Genomic DNA, 23,734 nt, shown 5'->3' with positions numbered 1-23,734 from the left:
TTTGCAGGATACAGTCCTGCCATTTATATGCCCTAGCAAGGTCACAAATGCGGCGGTGGAAGAGAACCATTCCACTGATGCATAACGGGTGCTTAGCAGCGAAGAAATCACACCAGACAGCGACGTAATTGCTAAAGCAATGGGCCCAGAGGGATGCGTCATTTCCCCAGTCCTTAATTGAGACTACCTTGCGGAATTGCAGGCCAGATGATGTGGATTTTAAGTCGAAAGACTCGCCATCCGGTGCCGAGGCTTTGAACTCAGGGCTACGGAGTTTTATGAGGTCCTTCTTTGGTCGGAAGGTGTGCTCGAAAACGGCTATAATAGCAGCACGGTCGAGGCCGGGGAAACGGGGAAGGACTGGCAAAACAAGAGACGGGACCCTACCGTCGTCAGCATCCTCTTCCGCAGTGAGGTCTAAACGTGGGCGCTTGCGCTGCCCGTCGCCCGCAACAAGGGACGCGGACACAGTAGAGATGAATGAGTCCTGCTGGGAGTCGGAGAGGGAATTCCATATGTACTCTGGTGGATAGATCGAGGAGCCCAGGGTGGTCTGTCCCCCAGGGGTTAGACTGGGGGCCGCCGAACTATGACGCACCATTGTAAAAGGAACTATTGAAGAAACCGTCGCGGAGAGAGCCCGGCTCTCCCTCGAAACGGCGATGTTCTTTTCGAGGGAGGGGAAGGCCAGGCGATATTTGTGTGCGATGTCCAGCACGGGATATCGTGGGCCCGACGCAAGGGGCTCTCACGCAACAGTCCCGAATAGAACCTATCATTTAACGTAAAAGAGGGCTTCGTTCCGAAGCGCTGAATGAGCAGTAAATTGAAGATCGACTAAGTGGCACTTTATGACGCCACTCTTACTCAAGAGCAAAGCCTATTTATGTGAGGTTAGATGAAGTTCCGGGTCAAGTCAGTAATAGTAAAAGAGGTCATTTCAAAAACCAAATGCACACCTGCTTCTGTATGAGTCTAACCACTTGCAGGCCAAAAAACACAGGTAAACTTTGCATTTTGCAAACCGTCGTTTTGCTTGATTCAATTGCTCATTTTGAAACCTATCTAACATAATCAATAAATGAGTCCTTGAGGTCAGCACAATTGGGTCCGTTGAGCAACAGCTTACTGAAAGTCACCGCAAATGACATTCACACGAGGAACAAGGATGCTAAAAATTTCATACATTGATTGCTCAATCTTGCTCACAAAAATCCTGGCTTGATTCAATGCTTGAAGGAAGGGCGGCTCCAAAAGTGAACTTTGAGGAGGTTGCCTCCAGTTAGAAGAAGCGATCATACTTAAAGCCTGAGTTTTAGACCTCACCAGAGACGCATAAAGCGTGTGCCATCTAGCCCCTTTATTTTAAGGCAGGAACTCAACGAGCTAGAACACAAATTCATGCTCGGTTGCGATTACCATAATGCCAATAAGATTGAAATCAGAGGCCGACGCATTTACTTGTACTTCACAATCATATCCCGGCCCTATGTCGTGACTACGGTTTGATTTGATATCAGAAATGCATAAATACCTGCCATCAACCGCGTGAATTCTTTGCTTTTCACGGAAAGGATCAGGCCTGGTCCCAAAATGGCCTCCAACAGTGGAGTGAAGAAAAGCAAGGACAACAAGGACAATAAGAACAACCATTCCAAGCTTGTTGAAATGGAAGAATGGGCAAACGACAGGGCGGCCTCTTCTGAAAAGGTCAATAGCGCAGCTGCTCAGGTGGAATTCCAGCAAGGGCCTCGTCCATCCGACAAATCGTCAGACATACACGATAGCGACCAGCCTAACAACATTGATCCAACCGACCAAGCCAATGCCTCATTGCCATCGCATAGCTCAGTGGTAGAGTCTATCGAGAGAGACGACTCTCCGATGCATGACGCTGGCTCGGTACATCAGGCTGGAGAGGGATCAAGCTCGAATATTCATGAACGCCCCTCTATGGTCGGTCATCCACAAAATCGAACCGATCTGTCACCGGAAGCACGAGGTGCTAGCGAGTCCAGGGACCCAGAGCTTTTAGCCAGCCTTGATCCGTCAGAAGATGACGAGGAAACCGACGCGGTTGTGGATGGATGGGGAAAGCTGCGAGGATCAACCTTCGTCATTCTCCAGTATGGGCCTCGTCATGGAGCCAGATACAAATTCCAATACAGAAATGGATATACCAATGACAACATGAACGACATTTCTCAACGAGAGTTGCGGATTTCCCAGATCAAAGCTAGTCCACGGAGCAAAGTCTGGCGGTATACCAAACACAATGTTGTCGGGATCTACGGGATTGTCTCGGAAGAAAGAAAGAATCCGGATGAAGAATACAAGTCTGATCCATGTTCTTGGCTGAAGATTAAATGGAAGGATCTGGAGTCAGAGGATACCGACAACATGCAAAATTCTTGTTCTTGGATTCCGAGATCCGATTTCACTCGCTTCTGCAATGGCAAGCGCGCAGCAGACGCAAAAATCAAAGAGGTCTGGGACAAACAAGAAGAACGCTATCTGCGCGTGCTCCAGAGCGATGCTGGTAGAGGCAATGAGGATCGGTCTCCCACGCCTTGCCCATTGGGCTCAGCAGCGAGGCAATCACCAGAGCGACAGCCTGCACGACGTCGCAATTCACCTGCAATCCAACACTCATCTGCAGGCCAACGTGAAGTGCCCCCTTCCTCCACTGCGAATTTGCATCCGGGACCTGGGTCGCCAGCCAACCCAATCAACCTTGACGGAGATGAGGCACCTCACAATCCGGTTTCCTCCGGCGCTGCTTTGAACTCGAACACCAACGCGGTGCAGAACAAGTCCAACCTGGCAATTGGCCAAAGAGCCATACGCACGGAAGCGGAATTCATTGCAGAAAGGGAGAAAGCGGAGGGATGGCATGATCTGGATGATATGCAGAGAGAAAGACGCCTTACGGTTGCGAAAGCCATGTATGACCTGTACCGGGAGACAATTGCCCAGAATATGCAATCCCAAGACGCGGTCAATACTCCAATTGGCCAACGACCAGGAGCAGCAGTCGCTGCCCATTAAGGCCTTGTTTTCGTCTTGGCTGTGAACGTTAAATTGGGGGTTTGAATTTGCAACAGATTGGTAGATGTTAAACTGATAGATAGCCTTCTTTTGTTCCAAATTGACACTCTTTGTTTTTCAATTTAATTTCCCTTGGCAGGTCCCGAATCAAAACAAAGCGGCCCGTGAGAAATGGTCGTGCGTGACTCATGTCTCCTGAAAGTCCCTAGGCGTTTGATCTCATCTTTCTGTATATCAATACCCCTACTCCATGACTTTACGTAGCCGCTAGTTATGAAAACTACGATGACCAAAATGAGAACCTTGGCCAATGGAAGGTAATACGTTCTTACATTTGATATCAATCTTCTATTCCTATATGGAAAGATTTACCTGATTGTACTCTAGTAGTGACTAACTCGATTTCCCAAGCTATCTCGCTTTGATGCACAACAGAAGCAAACAAATGGGACGATAGAATCCACCAGGGAGTTAAGAGCCCATCATGGCAACATGAGAAGGTGAGAGTGGTGAGACAGGTGAGAGGTGACAGTGGTGAGGTGACTAGCTTCCAAATACATAGCACACAGCATAGCACACAGTTGGTATAACAAGCTCAACAACTTGAATGCACCTCAGGGGGTTTGCAGACAAAGTTCATTTTGAGACCTTCTATTTAGCGCAGCGATATAGCCTACTGTTGACGTCCATGCGAAAGGGAAAACGGTGGCTCAAGCATTTCTCCTGATTTGGTTTAGAAGTGAAGGCAAATTAACAGAAATAACAACATAAATATGAGGCCATTTTTCTTCTCGAGTCCCTCACTTTATTCTCTTGGAATACCTTTGGTTCCTCGATAATATACACAGATCACGTGAAACGCAGGCCAGTAACCAGGTTTCGCCAGAGGCCAAGGTAAGAAATTCCACACCGATTTCGTTCCCCACGATGTCTCTAACAGCTTAGGTAAGGTCTAGGTAACGAAGCCGTACCAGTGTGTAGCTGGATCAATTGAAGCTGGTGCAACTGCCCTGCTGAGCCAAGTCTGAACGCCCATCAGAACTTCTCAGCCAGCATCACATGCACAAACTCAGTAAGTAGCTTGCTGTAAGCCAATCACATTGCTATGTTCCAAAGTTGACAAGTTATAGTATCGAAGACTTTGCAGGCGATAACACTCTGAGCGACCGTACCACTGACGCTTGGGGCGGAAACAAAATGGCGACCGCTCAAAGCACGAACACAACCGGGACGATAGCCTGGAACAATGCCTTCGTGCCATTGACTTTGATAATCCCGACATTCACACTGCCAACGGCTAGTACGGTGGAGGCTGGTACAGTATCTGACTTGCCAGCTCCTACACAACTTGGTCCTACGAGACCTGCGGAAGCGTCTGGAAATGTGGCATCTTCGGCAGCAATTCGAGGACTGGGCTTATGGTATCTGCTTCTACTCATCGCGATGATTATTTGTGAAAGCCTATGATTCATGTGGGGCCTTTAATCAGTCTGCAGGATAGGACCCTACCGGTGAGGATAAAGATGCCCTGCTTCATTAACTGAGAATCAGAGTGCTATTAGATTTTCCCGAGCCTGTGGAAAAAGTGCAACTCTAGGAAACACCTGCTGCGTCTTTCTGAATGGCCAAATGCGAGTTCGTCCTATTCAAATTCCAAGAGCATAGAATTCGTCTTGGTGATGTTCAGACTTTCGAAAAACGTCCACTCTACCGTAGGCAACAGCCCCTTAGCAAGCTCGGCTTTTTGCGAATCCTCCTGGACGTCGAGATACCTCGTGGCCTGCAATTTTAATGGCATCGTTACTCGCCATCGCACCTGCCCTGCTGTTCCATCCTTGTAGTATACTTCAAAGTCCATGCACGGGTCATTCCACGGTATTGAAACAACGTAGCTGCCACAGTATCTGACAAAGTGTTTTATGGACCTGTATGTATTAGAATCTAACAGTAGTGGCTATGGAGGTGGTTAGCAGAACTCGAAGCTGGGGAACGTAAGTGGAAAGTACCTGTGGACGACCATCCAGAACTGCCAGGGCACACTCTGTCTGCTTAGCCAACACCAGTTCCTTGAATTCATTCAGGATAAGCAATTGAGCTCTTTGCTGCAACACCAAGTCTGACAGCTTGCCAACCTCGCTCGAGTACGCATCGACATCTGCCATTAAGCTTTCGTTCTGCTTGATTCGATTGCGACGCCTTTGTGATGCCTGAGCCTGGTTCTTCCGCTTATTTGCTGCGGCGGTTGAACCGGAGTTATCCCATTCGAAGGGAATCCTCTTCATATTAGCGGGAAGGGCTGGCTTCTCCTCTTCAGGATCCGCGCTCCGAGTCGCAATGGCTGATTCTATAGATTTTGGGGGCTCAGTTGTCCATTGCTGCTGTCCGGCAGTTTCTGGGGGCAGCAGTAGGTCTTTCATCTGTCTACCAAGTGTTAGCGGCGGTCAGGTATCTTCCAGGTATAAACTAACAGTGCTCGAGAGATGAAACGCTCAGATGTCATCTTGGAGGGGTCTGATTGCTGCTGAGCGTATGAGATCAATCGGCTCATACGGAGCAAAAGAGCACTACTTATGTTACAATCCGCAGAACAAACCACACACTAAGTATAGTTCAGAGCCCTCCTTGTAATGCATAGACTCAGCCCCACAGGTGCTCCTAGGAATTGAGGAAGCCTTGTCGTCATCTCTCAATTACTTACTACAGCAAGTCTCCATGCTTTTGTGCTATATACGTTTATCCCCACACCATAAGAGCCTGCGCAAATAGTAACGAATGTGGGTAACATCATATGTAACCATGGTATCTGAAGGAGTGATGCTGTTCTTCGCCACAATCATGCCGATGGACAGGAGAGTGTTGTTAGCAAGCCAGGAGACCCTATGCCGCGTAGCTCCTAGGATATACCGGGCAATCCATAGGATAGTGATTCCACTTCTTAAGACACTTCGATATACACGCGACTGTATTTGACCTCGTGTAATTGAGGCTTTGGGATTCTTTTCTCTTTCTTGGGAGTAAACATGTTTGGCCTTATTCACGGCTTATATTAGGTATGTGCAGAAATCCTGGCCTTGCCATCACTTAAAGTAACTTGGACGAAATGCATAATCTTTCATCTGAAATAAAAGAAGACCAAGGTTTGAGCGCCATAAAAGACGAATGGTTGATTCGTTGGGGGCAAATACTATTCAAGAGATATTTCTTGATGCAAAGCAAACAACCCAGCAAAATTGTTAATTGTCAACTGAGACAGATATAGTCCAACAACCATAGGCTACTAATTTGAGGGGTATCACTTTTCAGTCGCACTGACGTGATAATATGATGTCGCGACCAACAGACCTTCGTGATGTGATAAGGGCTAAAGAGGTACATGGAAACCAAGCTTTAGAGCTATAAAATCCATCTTCCCCCTAGGTCTCCCACTGTACTTTCCATAATTCGCCAAAATCACACACAATGATGAAACGCAATCGGGACAAACACAGCCGACCGCCCACCGTTTGGATAGATGAATCGACTTTCCACCAAAGCCAACTAGATTCAAAATCAACTGCCACGGCGGATATGAATGCATCGCCGAGTCAGATGAGGAACGCAACAGCAATCGCCCTCGGATCAAAAAAGCCACGGCCCGATCCCCCGGATGCAAGGATTCCCCACCTTAACCAGAACCCATGGGATATTTTCGAACCCGTTGCTGCATTGCAAGATCGGTCTCTAGTATTTGCCCGACATAGGGCAAATAGAGGAACGTTGGTTCATATTCAGCAACTGGAACAACAGATGGCTCCCGCTGCAGCCTTACTAGAACTGATGGGACATATTTGCCATCCCAGCTTTCCAAAACTGCTTCAATATTACCACCATGACACATCATCTATGTTGGTGTGGGAGCCAACTGAAGTGTCAGTCGATCACATTCTAGCCTCCAGCTGCTCGATCACCGCTGATGAGATTGTTAGCATTGTCAGACCGGTATGTCAAACAATGCTTTAGGATCATTCCCCACTAATCCAGGAAAGGTACTAGAAGGCATCCAATATCTACGCGGGCTCGGAAGAGCACTCGCTACCCTGGGCCCGGATACGATTCTGCTTACCCAGTCTGGTGATGTCAAGATTAGTGAGATACCCCCTGCCTAGTGAATATCGTTCGATAAGAGACTGACGCTCACTAGGGGGCGCTGAGAGTAGCTGTCAAATCAGTCAATCGGAAATGAATTCCGCCACGATGAAATTATGCGCTCTAGCCGATATCGTCACCAAGTTGATGTTAAAGAATCGTACCTACGAGTGGGAACAGGAGATCCAAAATTTACCTCGGCAGCTGGAAAGTACCTCCATTGAGGAACTATTGCAGGTAGGTTCATCCCGATGCACATCATGCCATCAGCTAATGTGACAGAATGAGACATTCACCCGAACGTCCAGCGAAGGGGAGTTGAAGTTGTTGGTCAGTATAGCGAACAAGACTGCATATCACGGTATCAAAACTTACTATACTCGTTGTTGAGCTACAACGCACTGAATCGGGGGTGGCTCTTTGCGTGGAGGCATCACATTTCGAGAAAAGGTCACAATTCTATGTTTCCTGCTGGCTAGTTGATGAAAGATACCAAAGAAAAAGGTGCACACGGTATAGCAGGAGATGGCCTGTTCCGGCATACTGACTTTTGGAATTGTTTCACAGATTCCCACTCAATAATTGTTTTGTTTTCTGTTCCTCATCAGGTATTTAGTTTGTATTCCTAATCGCTGTCATGCTTCGTTCACTAGAATCAGATTTGATGTAGCACGTTCAGTCTATTCGCTTGATTTAATTTTGAACACAATTGACCCGCTATAATCTGTTTACTGCATGGCGGTAAAAGCCCACCGCTCACCAAGCTCATTTACAGAGCTAAGTGCCATGACAAACACAGCAGCTAGGATGTGGCCCTGTAGCGATACAGTGGTATCGTATCTACATATGGCGTCCTGGTCATTGACTCGATAGTGGCCATTTGTACAATTCCCAGTTCATACCGGTTTGTCGTTTTACGGTCAATTTCTGCTGTCGCCGGTAACTTATCAATACTTCCGGGACAAGAAGGCGAATGTCTACATATTCTTTGGCAGCGCTACCATCTACTCTGGCGAGTAACACAGCAGAAAATGCAAGCAACTCTATAGGCGTGTCCTCGGACGACTTTGATGGCGACTCATTCACTTGTAAAGGGCGCGCATTTTACGTACATCTCACAATTGCCGACACGGTTAAATCAAGCCCAGACCAAGGCGCAATTCCGGGCTGAGGTTCGGACAGCTAACGGCCAATGGAGTGGAATACTTCTTTCCTTATCGCCAATGTGCATTTGAAATCGAAAGTTACTTGAACTGTTAAGACCGCTTAGGATTTTTGTCATCACAAAAGTACCGGTCAGCTTAATTCCGTTGTTCTTCCTGCTCATAATGATGCTGCAGAACTTCACGATGCGTAATTTGCCTCGGGCCTGTTTGATTGCATTGTTTAAATGAGCGAAGTGGTGAACCGATAAAAACCTTGAAGTTGACAGAAACGAAGTGGAAGACCTCGATCAACTTGGTTGCGATGATTCACCGTTCCTTGCATGGTGTGGCATGAGATCAACGACGAAGCGGATAGAAATGGCTTTCTGCGACAAGAACAAAGCTACTAATCTACTGTTCTTGCCCTACGTTCCCTTAAGAATGCAGAGCTGCTATGCGACCCCATTGATCTTCCAAGTCACTACTACAAAACTCGAAAATCGGATGTCGGTCTGATTTTTCCTCGACTCAACACTGCTCTCGGTAAAAACGATAACCCCAATTATGGCCACTCAACCAAAACCGAAATCAAACCCAACAGACGCGGTTAATCAAAAAGCGCGCAGGCGAAGAAACACGCTTTTCAAAAAAGTCTCTGAGTACACCACGGAATGCGATGCCGACATTCATCTCATTCTTCGCATGAAGAAATCTGGGAAGATGTATGTTCTGACGTCAAACTCAACAAATTGGCCTCTCTCTGACAACCAGTTAGTAAGTTCCTCTTTATCATCGATGTTGTCGCTATGAAGATTAACTCGATCTTAAGATATCGTATCACCCTACACCAATCCTGAAGGTTCTAGATGGCCCAGAGTCCAAATCGTGAGACTTTGTCATGTTATCAATAAATTTCACCTTCAATTTGAATGTTCTTCGTCAGGATACCTCGCGAATTCTCAGTCGACCATCTTGCAACTATGATTTTTCCCGAAATGTTTCTTTTGTTTGATTCTTTCTATTTGCTATGAGAAACGGTTGATCTCCCACGGATTTCTCTTGCACTATGGCTTCACTTCGAAAAAGGGACTGTCTGGGGTACATCCCAAATAAGCACAGGTTTCTCCAAGCAACCGCGTTATTGCTGCCTTGGCCAGGTTTTGAAGTTCCATGTAGATGTGGTATAGCAATGTACGATAGAGTTGGTCCATGGATTGCGTGATATGAAAGTACAGGTTGACGAAAGGACGTGCAATAAGTTCGCCGTCTCACATAATAAAAGCTGTAACAATGAGTACCCTTTAGTATTTCGCATTTGCCTCTCACCTACCATATAAGAATGCTCTTCATTTGATCTAGTGCCCATGCACTAGTAGACAGAATAGCATTACATGGCCATAGCCGGGCAGCTCGGCCAGGCTATATCCGGTCGGCTGAACCGGAAGGATAATGCCAAATATCGTTTGAGGCCAAAACTGGGTGTGAAGAGAACAATTATTGTTTCTAATTTCCTGTCTCCACTTTTTCAGAGTCTTGTATATTACTTTTTCATTTCATCCCGTTCTCCATGTCTCTCACTGGCCTATCGCTCCGACATATTGATATCGACCACATTTCACCTAGCAAGCGCAGAGTCACGTTGCCTCCAAAATATTCACCAGTTACATCGTCTGGAAAGACTCCAAATCAAGCGTCACAGCCGAGCTGTCGCTAGCTAGCTAGCACGGTTATTCCTGATCATCCACGTCCACCACCAGTCCGCAGCACGCTGCTCAGTCCTTAGCAAGTTCCACGAGACCCAGCCCGCATCCTTGGCAGGATGCTTAGACATCGAATTTGGGCGAGAATTCAGATAGACGTAGTTCCAGTGCCGGCAGAGATTCCGATGATTCAGTCGTACTGGTACTTGAATGGCTCTCGGGGAATGTTTCTGAGTACGAACTGTCTTTGGAGGGAATGATCCTCTTGCCGGACAAATAGCTCTTCGCCCCGTGGTACCTATCGACCAAGTTTGGCAATTTGAAACGACGCTGTATCTTTTCATAAGTCGACGCAGATTGCATTGTCCTCTCTGGTTCCGCAGATGACCGTGGAAGGTTTCGATCAAAGTGATTCAGATCACATGATCGGCGCTGCTCCCTGGATCCACTCTGGCAGGTGCAGGGGACGGCCACCGAGCAGAGACGGTTGAGCACAGAAAACTCCAACTTCAGCTTGACGCTGTACACCACCGTCTTGAAGCTCACTTGAATGTAGTGTAGTTTGTATTCCGCCACCAGGAGGAGAATATTCACGAATACCACGATGATATTGATGCAAATTAGATGGATGATGGCGTTGCGGCTCTCACGACCTCGGAACGCGCTGATAAGTCTGAAAGCACGAACTGCTTCGTATATGTAAATGCCGCAAATAACGAAATCTTGGATGCAGAAGCCCGTCAATTGGATTCGGTCGAATATCGCGGCAGGTTGAGCAAAGCGTGCGTTGCCGTTGTTGAGGCCAAAGAATAAGACGGTCATTGGAATATGTAGGATGCAAAAGTTCGTGAGTATCATCCACAAGACCCAACGCACCTTTCTCACATCGGCGAAAACGAGATGCAGGCGCGAGTAGAGGACGAGGGCTTGGCCGGTAACCATAGCGTACCATCCAACTATGAAGGGAATGGATGTCGCGAGATTGGATGACTGAGACAAGAATCGTGCCATGGCAGGAATGGCGTGCACAAGGATGCCCCAGGATGCGAATTGCATGCTCCAGAAATATAGGCTGCGGTAGTGTTTGAACGTATCAAATGTGACGATCCCCGTCTCAACGGCATTGTACGCGCCGATCGAGAACATGGATACAATTTGAATGATGGATATATTATCCATAAGAATGGCGCTCACATTGGGGGGAGGCTGGTGATGACTGTATCCATGGTCTGATATGATTGTCACGAGTACTAAGATGTCTCTTTTGTTTGAATTGATGGATGGGATCAGTAGCGGGTTTTAAGGGTTATTCCATTGAACCAGGATGTGAGCGTGCTCATATTGAAATATGAAATCATGACACAATAGCTATCTAAGTTCCAAAGTTCTTAGAACACTTGTCAACTAGGATTCTAGCCTTGGATGCGTTGGGTGGGTCGCAACAGAGTTAACTATACCGTAGAGCTACAAAGCATATGATTGAACCTCAATCCCAGCCCAGTCATGTTGGTGGGAGGGCTTTTTTCCAGTCTACTAATGGCATGCTATCACTTAACTGGAACAAAGGTTCCTTTCCATCCAAGTCATATCAATGGTTACTATCATAACAACCGTGGAACGCAGAGCAGGATCCACGGTCGGTGGCCAAATGTCAAACTATCGTGACAAATTATTTTTCTATGGATCACGGAACCGCGTGTTTGGTGGAAGACGGCGATGATCCATGGCAATTAGGTTTTAAGCTCCGATCTAGATCTCCCGTCCGCTTCTCCACTTACTTTTAGGTCTATCATGCTTACGGCTGCCGCTACAGTGTAACTGATTTACTGGAGGAAATGGACCGCACTCATCACGATTTCGGCTTTTGACATAGAGTATGTGATGAAATGGCTACGATGGCGTTTATGAACATTATTGGTCGCGCGGTCCTGAGTATTAACAATGTTGGGGAAAGATGCTAAGAAAATATTTCCGGTTCATAGAAGTTCAGGTGCTCCACGCTGACTCCTTTCATTTCCAAAGGCCAATCGGTTTCTCGGCTTTTAGTACAAAAACCGGACTAGGGAGGAAATATCGGATAGGGAGGTAGTATGCTTATCTGCAAATGGCTGATGCAGAGTGAAATACACAGCTTCTAGAACGTTCTACAGCTCAAAGATGAAGAAGCAGAAGTGACGGAAGACCGAAGGGTTCTAGAAACCCATGACCACGCATCTTGTTGGCATATCACTCTGTTCTAGAAAGACTACATGATGTGCAATTACCTCGCCTGCCCAGAACTTACATCCTAAGCAACAAAGCCATTCCACCTGCACAACAATGGCCCACCAAGACTGGGCCTGCAGATTGTGTCTAGAATTTTGCAAGCCCTTCCAATTTCTTCTGAGTGCCACAACAGAACCTCCTTGATCTACTGTCCCATGGTTCATAACTGGGATTTTCACTGCAGAGCTGTACCAGCCTCCGTCCATATTCATGCTCGTGATTTGATTGGTCCAGCTGGTGCTATTTGTGTTCACGGTCCCATCAGGAGTGTGATAATAGCGTTGCAATTTCGTGAACGGGGTGGCGATTGACAAGGGACCAAATCGGGAGCCATGGTAGCTGAAATGGCTCATATTGTTGTCCTGGAAACCAGGCCTTGATTCTGGCGACAGTGGAACTGCTTAGAATTTAGGTCCTGTCTCCGCTATAACTGCATTCATTAATGAGGACCGTGTCAGGGAGGATTGTTGTTATTAACAGGATGGCGCCGAACATGTAGAGTTGGGCAAGAGATATTAAGTACATTATATCTAAGCGCAAAGAGTCCTCCTTGGGTGAAAGAGCGACGGGGAAAATTCAAATGTAGCGTGTCGTGAGACACCACTGATTGCATGGACTTAGTGCGGGCCGGCCGATCACTTCTTCCACAGTGGACCGACAGGCCTTTTTTCTTTTGATTCTTTTTTCTACTTCGCGCTAGCACCCCGTGGGGTCCGGTGTGCAGAATTTGCTCGAGCTTCTCTGCTCATGGACCACATGCTAGCAAAAAGGACTTGGCAAGGGAACAGCGTTTCCACCTCCGTTTCAGGTCTTTTCGTTTGGTCTCCACCTAGCCCTTTAAAGTCTTTGTTACCCAGGAGGCTACTGCGATTCATCCTACTCATCAGTTTACCCGCAATCCACTGGAACCAACAACAATCTCTCGACCGGAAAGGTTCAGTATGGCAAATGCACCCAAGCCCTCTCGGAGTGCGGGACGTGGTGCTACCAAAACAAAGTCTCGTACTAGCAGATCGCGTGCTGGTTCGCCTGGTTCTGTTCGGTCGACAGTTTCTACGTCCAAGGCGGACCGCAATCCTCAGAGCCTTGTAGCGAAGCTACACAAAGACCTGGTATGTCATTCCCTATCTTGTCTTCGGTTATTCGTATATTTCTGCACCGACAGACATTATGCGGTCCTCCCTGGATAATGTACTCTTGGCTGACGAGCGTTTCCAGGGACATTCTATGACGAAAACCGCCCGGAGGCAAGAGCATGAGGCGACACATCGACAATGTTTGGATGTGATGGACCAGATTCAAGAAGAGTTTGAACTAGCTCTTGGGAAAATGGACCATGAAATATCCCATCAATCTCAGTCGATGCAGCGTCTACAAGCGGAAAAGGCCGAAGAGTCTTCGAAACTACAGCAAGCTCTCGCAGCAAAAGACAAAGCCTTGGAAGAAAACCAGAGGCTTGAAAGAGAACTCTGCCATATCAAGCAGCAGCTTGAGTCACTTGACGCCGCCACGCAGGATCAGATCTCAAGGAACGATATTCAGCCGGCCTTGCATCAGACGCACTGTGAGCTGGTATCGGCGACCACTCGGCTCTGGAACACGATTGATGCCCTTCAGAATCGTAGACCGGCATCCTGCCTTCCCGGCTCTGAAGTAATTTACGGAGCTTGGCCCGACCAGGACGGTCTTTATGGGAATTTGGGTCAGAATGCCCTACCCGGGTTCTCCGCATCGAGTAACGATTACCCGCTTGTTACTCAGCCGGCGGCAACCCCAGCCAACCAGTATGAATCACTTGTGTGAAGCATGACAGATTCAGAGCTAGGAACAGCTTTGGCTGTGGCGGCACCGCAATTCGATATAACCATCACACAGATAGATAGCTCAAGGCATAATGATAGCGACCCCACCGCCATCCCAGGATAACACTAAGAATAACAGTAAAATATGAACCAGATATATGCATTGGTTTATCTTCCGCTTTAGTAGAAAAAGCTTCACGTAAAAATATACTCGGACGATCGGACTTTAGCTCTGCCAATTGGACGGCAGAGGGAATGCTCCATGGCCGCTGAATATGGGGGGCCCACAGTCCAGGTGGGCCATGATCGCCCGGTGTGACTTGATCGCGAGACCATTGAACTCCCGTAAAACCTTAACAGGTTGCGACTTCCAGCCGGCTAGGACAGGAAGTTCATCTCGTCAATAGGATTTCTATCGACGCTTTCTCTCCTGCCCCGCAGCGCTGCGGTTATATGTAACTTCAAGCGAGAGTCTGCAAAGGTGAAATATAATTGTTCGCATAGGGCAACGTAATAAGAATACCTCAGTTAAGGGCTGACATCCGGCTCTAGACTATAGACTTAATTTCATCATATTTCCGGTCTGAATCACTGCTGCGACCGAAGCGATCGTCTAGATGTATCACCCTCAGTAGCATGGTTCTCCCCCTTTTTGGCCCTCATTTCAATAGCCGTCTCCACGACAGCCAACCGACTGCGGATTTCCTCCAGATCACTGCGAATGTTTCCAATCCAGCTGTTCTGGTTATTCAATGACTTCTGCATGGACCTGCAAAATAATCAGCCTGTGTTCTTTTTCTGGTGGGTCGCACGACTGACTTCGTTCGGACATCTAGTCTAAGCGTTGTAAGTCAGCATATCACAAAACACCATTCCAAGGGAGCGGATTGACACTCACTCTGCCAGACATTGGAAGGCGATCATATTGCAGTTCTCGGAGAGATCCTGTCCGGGTTGTTCCAGTTCTTCGTCTGGTCTCGGGCCCGTACTGCAGGTGTGCAGAGGACTTTCCTGGCCATCATCCACTGTGATTCCATTGCGGTCGTTGCCAAAAGAGTCGTCCTCCTGAGAACACTCGTCCTCCGTAGTATCCCCCGCCGTGGATCTGGGCGGAATCCAGATATCCTCAGATCCGGAGGATGACAGGGACAGTGCACGTTGTAAATGGCTCCGAAAGCTTTGTCGTTGATCAGTAAACGGAAGCTTTCGAATTCCACCCATAGCTGAATCTGTGTCAGAGTGAGATAACGAGTTTTCAAGTCGGATGTTACAGGATAAGTCGCTGAGGCTTTTATGAAGAATTTGCTCTCCAAACCGGAGTTTGCGATAGGGTTTGCAAGGCGCACTATTTCCATCAGTACGTACCGCAATCTTCGCTTAATTTGGAATACATTTTAGCCAATCAGGCACGAAAGTCATTCAACTTTAGAGGAAGGGACTTCGTCAGAAAGCAAAGTTTTTGCCTCTGAAGTCTGTTCCATGTTACCTTAGTACCCGGTGGGGCTCGGTTTAAGAAGTCATTACTTTGTTCATTTCCACAGACAGTCATTGTGTTCGAGATATTGACAAGTACTAAACTGAAGGGTGGTCGTTCTTGTAACTATGAATGTGTTCGGGCGCTGGGAGTCCGGGGGATTCTGAAATACGTAGTCGATAGAGTACAATTCAGACTGACCGAAGCGACTGTCCAGAGTGGTCCATGATCATGCCACAAGCCTTCAGAAAATTTCGGATGAACCAAGGGTACTATCTCAGCTTTTACTGGGACCGGGAGGGGATTTAGGCTCACCTTTCCCATCCATGCGGAGTTCAAGTCGTGCCATTGCTGAAAAGATCTCTCTGGTTCCTGTTAGTTCATGCAAGCGCTATGCCTCCTCGAAGCGAGGTAGTCTGGTCGGAATGGGAGGAGAAGAACCTTCTCTCCTGGCTGGATGCCCATCGGGCGCTGTCGTGGAAAGCCCGCTCCGACGCATATTATGAACAATATCAGGTGGACCGAAGCGTTGAGTCTCTACGAGGGAAAATGTACCATATCTTGCGCAAGCAACGTCGCTCTGGTGCCAGATCGCCTAAGCATTCAGGCAATCGAAACCGAGCAGGAACTGTTCGTCGCTCGGTTAGCTGCAGGGGTTCATTGGCAACCCTCCCTAATAAAAGGCCTGCGCAAAGCAACATTGAAAAGTGGTTTCAAACAATCTTAACAGCCGAGCCTAGCCATATCGACAGCAGTGAATCAACCAAGACGGAAGGCTGGAGACGAGGTATGAGCTGACCTTCTTCCAACGTTTGTTACAAGCTGATCATCAATCACAGGCCGCGCGATGTCATTACTCCGTCCGTCACGGCGTAAAGAAACGCGATCGTCATCGCAGATTTGGCACTACGTACATCGTGTCTCTGCAGCCAAGAAGATGAGATACCGATGCGCGGAACGTCCATGCTATCAGCAGTTCGCTGGCATACGCGCTACATTGTGATCGCCAAGCAACCATAGTAACTATCTCGATGAATTAGTGTTGTCGGATGATGCTACAAACGGAGGATGTGGCAGCTGAGCAATCAAGACGCAGAATGATGAATATCTCAGATTGTATGTATGAAGCTAGTTTCAAAATATGAACAAGCATCCATCAACCCTCGGAATCCCAACAATAGATCACAACAATACAGAGGAAGTTACAAGGTCATGGTTTGACAAAAGTTACCCAAACAAGGTGGAACATTACCGGGATTGTCGATCAATCGCTGAATCCTGAAATAAGATTTCGATGAACCATGGAAAGGGTCACACGGTGAGAGAATGCGACTGTCATGAATGATCGACGAGAAAAGCTTATCTACGAATTAATGCCCCACTTAATTTCTAGTTTGTTCGTAATTAAGCCCTGCAGCCCAAAGGAAAAGAGATCTAGGGCATAATCACCATCACCTCGGTCGCTTCATATATAGGATGTTGGGGAAGGGCAGAACTTTATTAGGAAGATTCTTTAATATTCAGCGTCATGATCAAGATGCGCAGGGTATTTGATATAAAGTTTAGGGGCCGCAGGAGGGCCGGCCCACAACGTCCACTTATGTCCGGGGCCAATCGGTTTCTCGGTTTTAGCGCAAAAACTGGAGACAACCTTACGTAAGCTCATGTGGTCCGTCCATAATTGGCATAAATGTTTACAAGCTGTCTGCTAGAGTTATTAGAAAGGCGATCGAATTGGCGATCGAGTTGCAGCAGATGCAGAGGAAGTTTTGGGCTCAAAGGGAGTATCGTCTCTACGTATACTCTACAGGGAAGGTTCATGCAGAACAGAAGACACAGCTTCTAGAATTTCTACACACCAGATAGGCAAGGAGCAGCTTGCCACTTGGCAGGAGACTTACTCTCCTGTGACAGGAACCAGGAAAACATAACCACGGATCGGGATTTAGCCTACCATTCTGTTACCAGAATTCTGCGTAATATTTCCAAATATTCACCTGCCCCAGTAATACCTCCTAAGCAACAAAGACCCGTTCCATCGGACACTTACGGCCATCAGATTTGGGCTTGTGGACTGTGTCTGGGCCTTTGCAAATCCTTCCAATCTCTGCTCCGGGCCAGAAATAGAACCTCCTTGATCTGCTGTCCCGTGGGTCGTCGCTGGGATCTGCATCGCAGAACCGTACCTGCGTCCGTCTAAATTCGCGCATGGTGTTTGATTGGTCCGTCGGATGCTATTTGTATCCAGGGTTTCATCAATGTGATAGTAGCGTTGCAATCTCGCGAAGTGGGTGGCGATCGCGAGAACCTAGCTCGTGAGCCTTGGTAGCTGCAACAGTCCACATGGTTCTCCGGAAACCAGGCTCAGGATCTCATTGTAACTTATTGCTCTCTACCTTCTCTTTTCCTTCGAAAATGCCAAATTGTTTCATTTCTCGATACCAGCCAGGCACATTCACTGCCCAGTTTCGAAAGATGCTAGAGCAAGATAGGAGCGGAGAGAGCTCCAGACATGAAGATGCGATCGCATCTTGTTCCAGAGAAAAAGGCTCCAACCATACCGACGATGACCGTGCAGTATCCTACAAAGACCGACTTGAGAACGGACATGGCCAGAAGATCCGATCAGTGTCCAGTCGAGAAAAGAAATCAATCGAAGACTTGTCGACCAGACCGTATGATCGCCAGCAATCTGCTGCCAGGGAGTAAGTCGCCCTCTTTTGCTATGTACCCCTTTCATTTCTACCTGTCTAATGAACCATTACCAGAGCCATTAAGCGAGCGAAGTAAGTATACCTGCCTGCTTTGTCTTGTGCCACTTAGCCTTTTGCTTTATTGAGCCTAGACGCTCAAGTTCGGGACGGGGCTGATTCAAGATACAGATTGTTAGAAAGTAAGGTTAAAATGCGTCAACGGAAGAACCTCGCTAGCGATATCGAGCTCCTCACAGTCAGCATAGAGAAACTCACTAGTGACTTCAAAGCTCTCAAAGAGGAGGTGAAGAACGTGAAAAAGTCATTGGCAACTATGCGATCATGTGGAGGAACGGGTCACGCTCCAAAAGGTGTCTCGCGCTAGGCCTCCCCGAGAAAAATCATCAGGTATGTCGAAACCTCTTCAACGGATTTTGATTCCAAGATGCTGATATAGATGGCAGTATACAGGTTCGCTTGTCAACGGGTATTGCGCGCGTTGCTTCAGGGTTTCATCGTATCCTCTCTTGAGGAAGACCAGGCAACAATGTGCAGTATTTGATCATTGTCTCAAAGCAAAACATGCTCATTGAGAGGGCCTGAACGGACCCTTATGATGATTGCAACGTCTTGCCATGGGAAACCGACGATATCTACATCTGTATTCTCGATCATTTAGAGTACGTCTCAACCACTTGGTCATCAAGTATCACATTTTCCACAGTTGACTGTCTGATACTGGACTACCAAGTTGAATCCAAAGAGAGGGGTCATTATAATAAAGTATCCAAAGGTGAAGACTTCAGACTCTACAAAGCGTCAATTGTCATATTATTCAACTTGCGGTCTGGCCCATTCTAGTCAATTACGGCAGCCTTTGTTGGAACACAATAAATCTCATCACAGATTTTCTGCGCCGGAGCGATCTTTCAGGGTCGCGGGTGCTGCCCTTTGTGATCGTAAGGTGTTTTATTTTTTATAAAAGAAAAAAAAAAAAGAAAAGCCCCGCTTGCTTCGCGGGTCAAGACACCGAAGGTATGCAAAGATCGATCAAAAAAACGCGGTTGTCACCGTAGACAACAATCAGGTTCCAGTCCATTGCAGTGGCCCTTCACTTTGACCTATTTGGCCAACTTATCTTGCTCAACTTTAGGCGCGTTGAGTGATTTGATAGCAGATTCGATAAAGTCGATAACATATAGGAGCAACATCTTTGCGGCATGAAACTCTTCTCAGCAATTAATGAAAGTAGTTCACCATTACTCAACGCACAATTTGGAGAAGAATGATTCCGCGAGTAGATTCAGGCCTTGACTTTGTCGGCTACAAAGTCTTCAGAACCACATTTCAACGTTCGTCCAAGCACATCAACGTCTATCAACGAGACATTAATTGTCACTAGCAAGTGCCCAACTGGTTCCTTGAGTGAAACGTAGCCGAAGAAATATAAAAGAAGCCGGATTTCCAGCCCAAAAGAATTAGGACTTCGGTCTTCTCACACTTTGATGCATCATAGTGTTCCTCTCTCCCCTGCGGGATTCAGAGCTTCCGTGACCACGGCTATCGCTGCCAAGAGCCCAGCGATGTAAGACTTGCGCTCCCTCACAGCCAATGAGCCCTGTGACTGTAAAAATGTGCTCCCTCACAGCCAATGAGCCCTGTGTATGTAAAAATGTGCTCAGTCATGCAAAACTTGGTATTACGCACGACTATCGGGTCGTCGCTAAGTTAGAAGACTTCTGGGTTATACTGGCCTAATGCTTCCTTGCTTCCAACCTCAACGATCTGTCTCTCAACCGTACCGTTGCCTAACAGGCCTTATACGGGCTAAGTCCTTTTGAGGGTATCGAGGAGCGATGCCAGGTAGAGCGACGAACTAACCTATACCGGAGTACGGGTCTATTCGTAGTGTTGTCAAGTTATAATCAAGTTTGTACGAGTCACCAAAGGTTCTGAATAGTAGACACAAGTAACAATGGATGATTGAACACGAAGAACTAAACTAGATACACGAATGAGTGTCCTTATATATCCTGAGTCCTTTCCTAAGTAGAACAGTAGAAAGTAGAATGGTAGGCTCGGCTTGGCAGAATCTACTCATTGACTGGCGACCTTTCTACTACTTGCATGATCACGTGGTTCTGTGCCAGAAACCTGGTATGGTTATGGGGTACATAATCTATTTTGCGCTTTAAGCATAAACACCCTTGAGAGTAGGCCGCCACCAGGGGAATGAACTCACGCGCACTTTGCTACTCAAAGTTGGAGAAAGGAGTAGCAGCTAACCGATGACATTTAAAATCTTTCGTTAAGACTATGATTGGTCCTTGTGTTGCTATTCGGTTGCCAGCATAATAAAGCAATGCATGGTTGGTCCGCTACCTCGTTTCACCTTGGTATAGGCTCATTTTGCTCGATAAGTTCCAGAAGCCATCACCAACCATGTGCTGATCGACGTCGATTTCAGTCGGAGATAGGGTGAATTGTAAAACTGATTGCAAACGAAGAACATACTAGGAGAAGAAAAGGGAGGGCTTTGCTGAAGGTACTCGCCGGGTAATAATTCGGCGGGGCCGAAGCTGAGCATAGAACGGAGTACTCAGTACAGGCAACCACCCTTACTGCGGCTTCTCTTCGACATCACCACCCATTTGTTTGTGAGGGCCAAGGGGCTACCGTTGATTTTCAATTAATTGATAGCAGTCCCTACTACTTTGATCAGATTAAATGAACTGGTTCTGGAGGAATAAAGGACCGCTTAATTGTGAGTTCAACGAAGATTAGAGCAAAAATAGAGGTGGTGAAATAGCAATCAAAACTCAAGTGTCTAAATATGAGGCCGCAGAAGTGGTGAGAAGGTGCTGTTTAAACGCCGTCCTCCCTGTGGAAAGCAGGATTAATTGAATGGGATTGGCTAAACAACAGACCTTCTCCACCTTGACCTCAGGTCCGTGCATTTTTCTAATAGTCTCGCACCCCCCAGGTTCTCTGGCAAGAAATTATTTCAGCCTGCTTGCAAGGACTAACGTGTGGGTACCTCGCTCCATCTGAGCCTTCCGGTCGGACCGGACCACTCGAACGCAGATCACCCCTAGCCGCTTCTCCTGCTCTCCTGCGGTTCTGCTACTATAGCGTGCAAGCGGCCGCCGATATGGGAGGTTACGCGCGCGTCCACGCTTTGATATGAGGCGATTCGATATTCTCTAATTCGAGTATAGCTAATTGGATGCGAGCTTCTATAGATTGATTTGATTCGGGCATGTTAATGGTGAAAAAACGCGTGTTGAAGGGGGGTGTTTACTAGGGGAAACGAGATGGCGTTTGGATGGCGGACCCTCGCGGAGCGGGGGTCCGAAAAATATGTAATATTTGTAAGGGTTAGTTACCAATATCCCCCAACCGAGCTTTGTGGCTCAGCTGAGTTCGCCAGCCAGACGAATACGATCGGCCCCAATCTAAGACACCTTCAAATTGCAATCGGTTCGCTCATATGCATCTATCAAGCTAGCAGGCATATCATGATCCGAATTGTGCCCGAAATGGGAAGTAGATATTCGCTAGTCCTCCACTCCTAGCTGAGTACTTACCTTCCGAAGGAAATTGACTTCAGCCGTCCGGCTATCATAAGCTGAAGAGTAGCTTAGAAGTTTAATGACCACTATGAATTGCGAAAGCAGAGGGGAAGCCGTATATAGAGGCGTAGCAGGAGATCCATGATATTACGAACATATAAAGCGTCGGATCCTTGATCTTATCTCATGAGTCTTGTAGATTGTCTTCTAGTACCTCAAACGTAACGGAGCTAATCTCACCCTCTGCATGGCTACTTAACCAAAAAAATGAGCGAGACATACGATATCGATGGTAAGAAGGTACAAAAGACAAACGTTCTCCTACTCTAACCTTAACATCAGAAGCGTCGTCCATCAAGCTTTGTTCTCCGGAACCGGGCGGCAACCAATGGTAGGTTTGGCAGGTCAAAGTAGATCATGAGTTCACTTAGCCTGATGAGGCAACATATGAAGAAATTGACTGGAGCTTTGGGCCCGTCCATGTAAGTCAGTTCTAATCCGACAGTGTTTCAACAAGAATAAGGGCGGGCTAATGACTTCTCAGATCTCTGGATATCTGAGACCGATTGGGGCTGTGGCTGCCTCAGGACCGCCGATCTTTGCTCCGTCGTGTTAAAAGAGGGGCCTCGTGGGTCGCGCGTAGGTTACAATTTGTGGCGTATGTGGGTCTTATCTACACAAAGTAGTGCATATTGACTATAAAAGCTATGCACGGAACTAGAAAGCAATTTAGTATACAGAATAATTCAACTTTGTAGAGGCCTATTACATTTCCGCAAAGAATATCGCTTCACTATCAAGGCGTCATGACGAGCAGGTTCATCGCAAGTGATTCTTTCCCTCATGCTCATTGACTCTCCCTAATACATGAACTAGGTTGTCTTCAAAAGATGATGTCGGTCCAGAGGAAGTCGACCGACTAGCAGACTTCATCGAGATGAACGGTGGTCAAGTCGTGAACAGATATGATGCTGATGTTCTCAATGGTTTTTCGTTCGTAACCTGCCTTAAAGTCCTACCCTTATTCCAGATGATGCTGACCTTGATCAGTGCCGAAATTCCCGACAGTTTTTTACGAGCCTTACAGGCGCCATCATTTCAGAGCAAGATTGATTATATGGAACCGGATAATATAGTTTCAACCGAGTGATATTACTGCTTTACAAAAAGCAAAGTGATTAAAGGGAGTCGAATTGGTAGCTTTGGTAATACGGCGGCGGGGTTCACGATGCTAAGATAAAGGGACAAGGGCATATATCTTTACTAGTATACAGAGAATTTCGAAAACAGATTATCGGTGAGGGTGGGCAGAAATGCACAGATACCGTCTAGACATGCTTTCTTTCCCAAAGACCTACTAGTGGGCTAGGTCCTAGCCCTGAAAACGAACGAAGTGAGAGGAAGGGGGAACATCCCGCACATGACAAGACTTGGAATGGAACCTTCCTTTATTATGGGTGATCGGTTCGTGAGACTACCAGAACCCCATGCCCTGAAACGAGGAACGAGTGTGCTCTGGAAGAGGAACGAGTGAAGTGGTTACTTTCGGCCATGCCCCCTCGTGTGCCACGCGACGTTTTGCCGCGAAATCTCGACTGCCAGACTTGTCGCTGCTCTGGCTTCTGATTCGTTCCCGTTTCGGTTTTTTTTTGTCCTTTTCTCGCTTCTAGTTGGTTTCCGCCCTCTTTTCCTTATTGGCAACTTCCTCAAACGATTGGCCATCCTCGGTCTTGTCCTTCGATTCGAGGCTGACATGGCTGTTGTTAGCTGATTCGGCTAGAGATGACGGGACTTTCACCTCACATTCTCCTTGCAAGCAGACTCGACCAACAACCTCGCCGTGTTCGCAAATACGGCTCTAGCAAGACAAAGCATCGGCTCCTCACGGTGTCTTCGGATTTTTAGGCTCG

At 47.2% G+C, this 23,734-nt stretch overlaps 2 protein-coding genes across 2 annotated transcripts; both read left to right on the top strand.

The window, feature by feature from the left end:
- Positions 1–13,224: 13,224 nt before the first annotated feature.
- On the top strand, positions 13,225–14,086 carry N7446_007573 (uncharacterized protein; the record flags this gene model as incomplete). The annotated part of the gene is made up of 2 exons (XM_058516318.1): positions 13,225–13,395; positions 13,502–14,086. The coding sequence occupies 2 exons, from the start codon at positions 13,225–13,227 to the stop codon at positions 14,084–14,086; spliced, it is 756 nt and encodes a 251-aa protein (XP_058373496.1).
- A 3,948-nt stretch (positions 14,087–18,034) lies between these two features.
- Positions 18,035–18,349, top strand: N7446_007572 (uncharacterized protein; the record flags this gene model as incomplete). The annotated part of the gene is made up of 2 exons (XM_058516317.1): positions 18,035–18,264; positions 18,328–18,349. 2 exons carry the CDS (start codon positions 18,035–18,037, stop codon positions 18,347–18,349), a joined length of 252 nt encoding a protein of 83 aa, XP_058373495.1.
- Positions 18,350–23,734: the final 5,385 nt, after the last annotated feature.

Source organism: Penicillium canescens (assembly GCF_028828765.1).
Source record: "Penicillium canescens strain IBT 15451 chromosome Unknown utg000004l_segment0_segment0, whole genome shotgun sequence".
NCBI classification, from domain to species: domain Eukaryota; kingdom Fungi; phylum Ascomycota; class Eurotiomycetes; order Eurotiales; family Aspergillaceae; genus Penicillium; species Penicillium canescens.
Note: the sequence above shows the minus strand (reverse complement) of the source record. Positions and strands in the feature narration are given on the sequence as shown.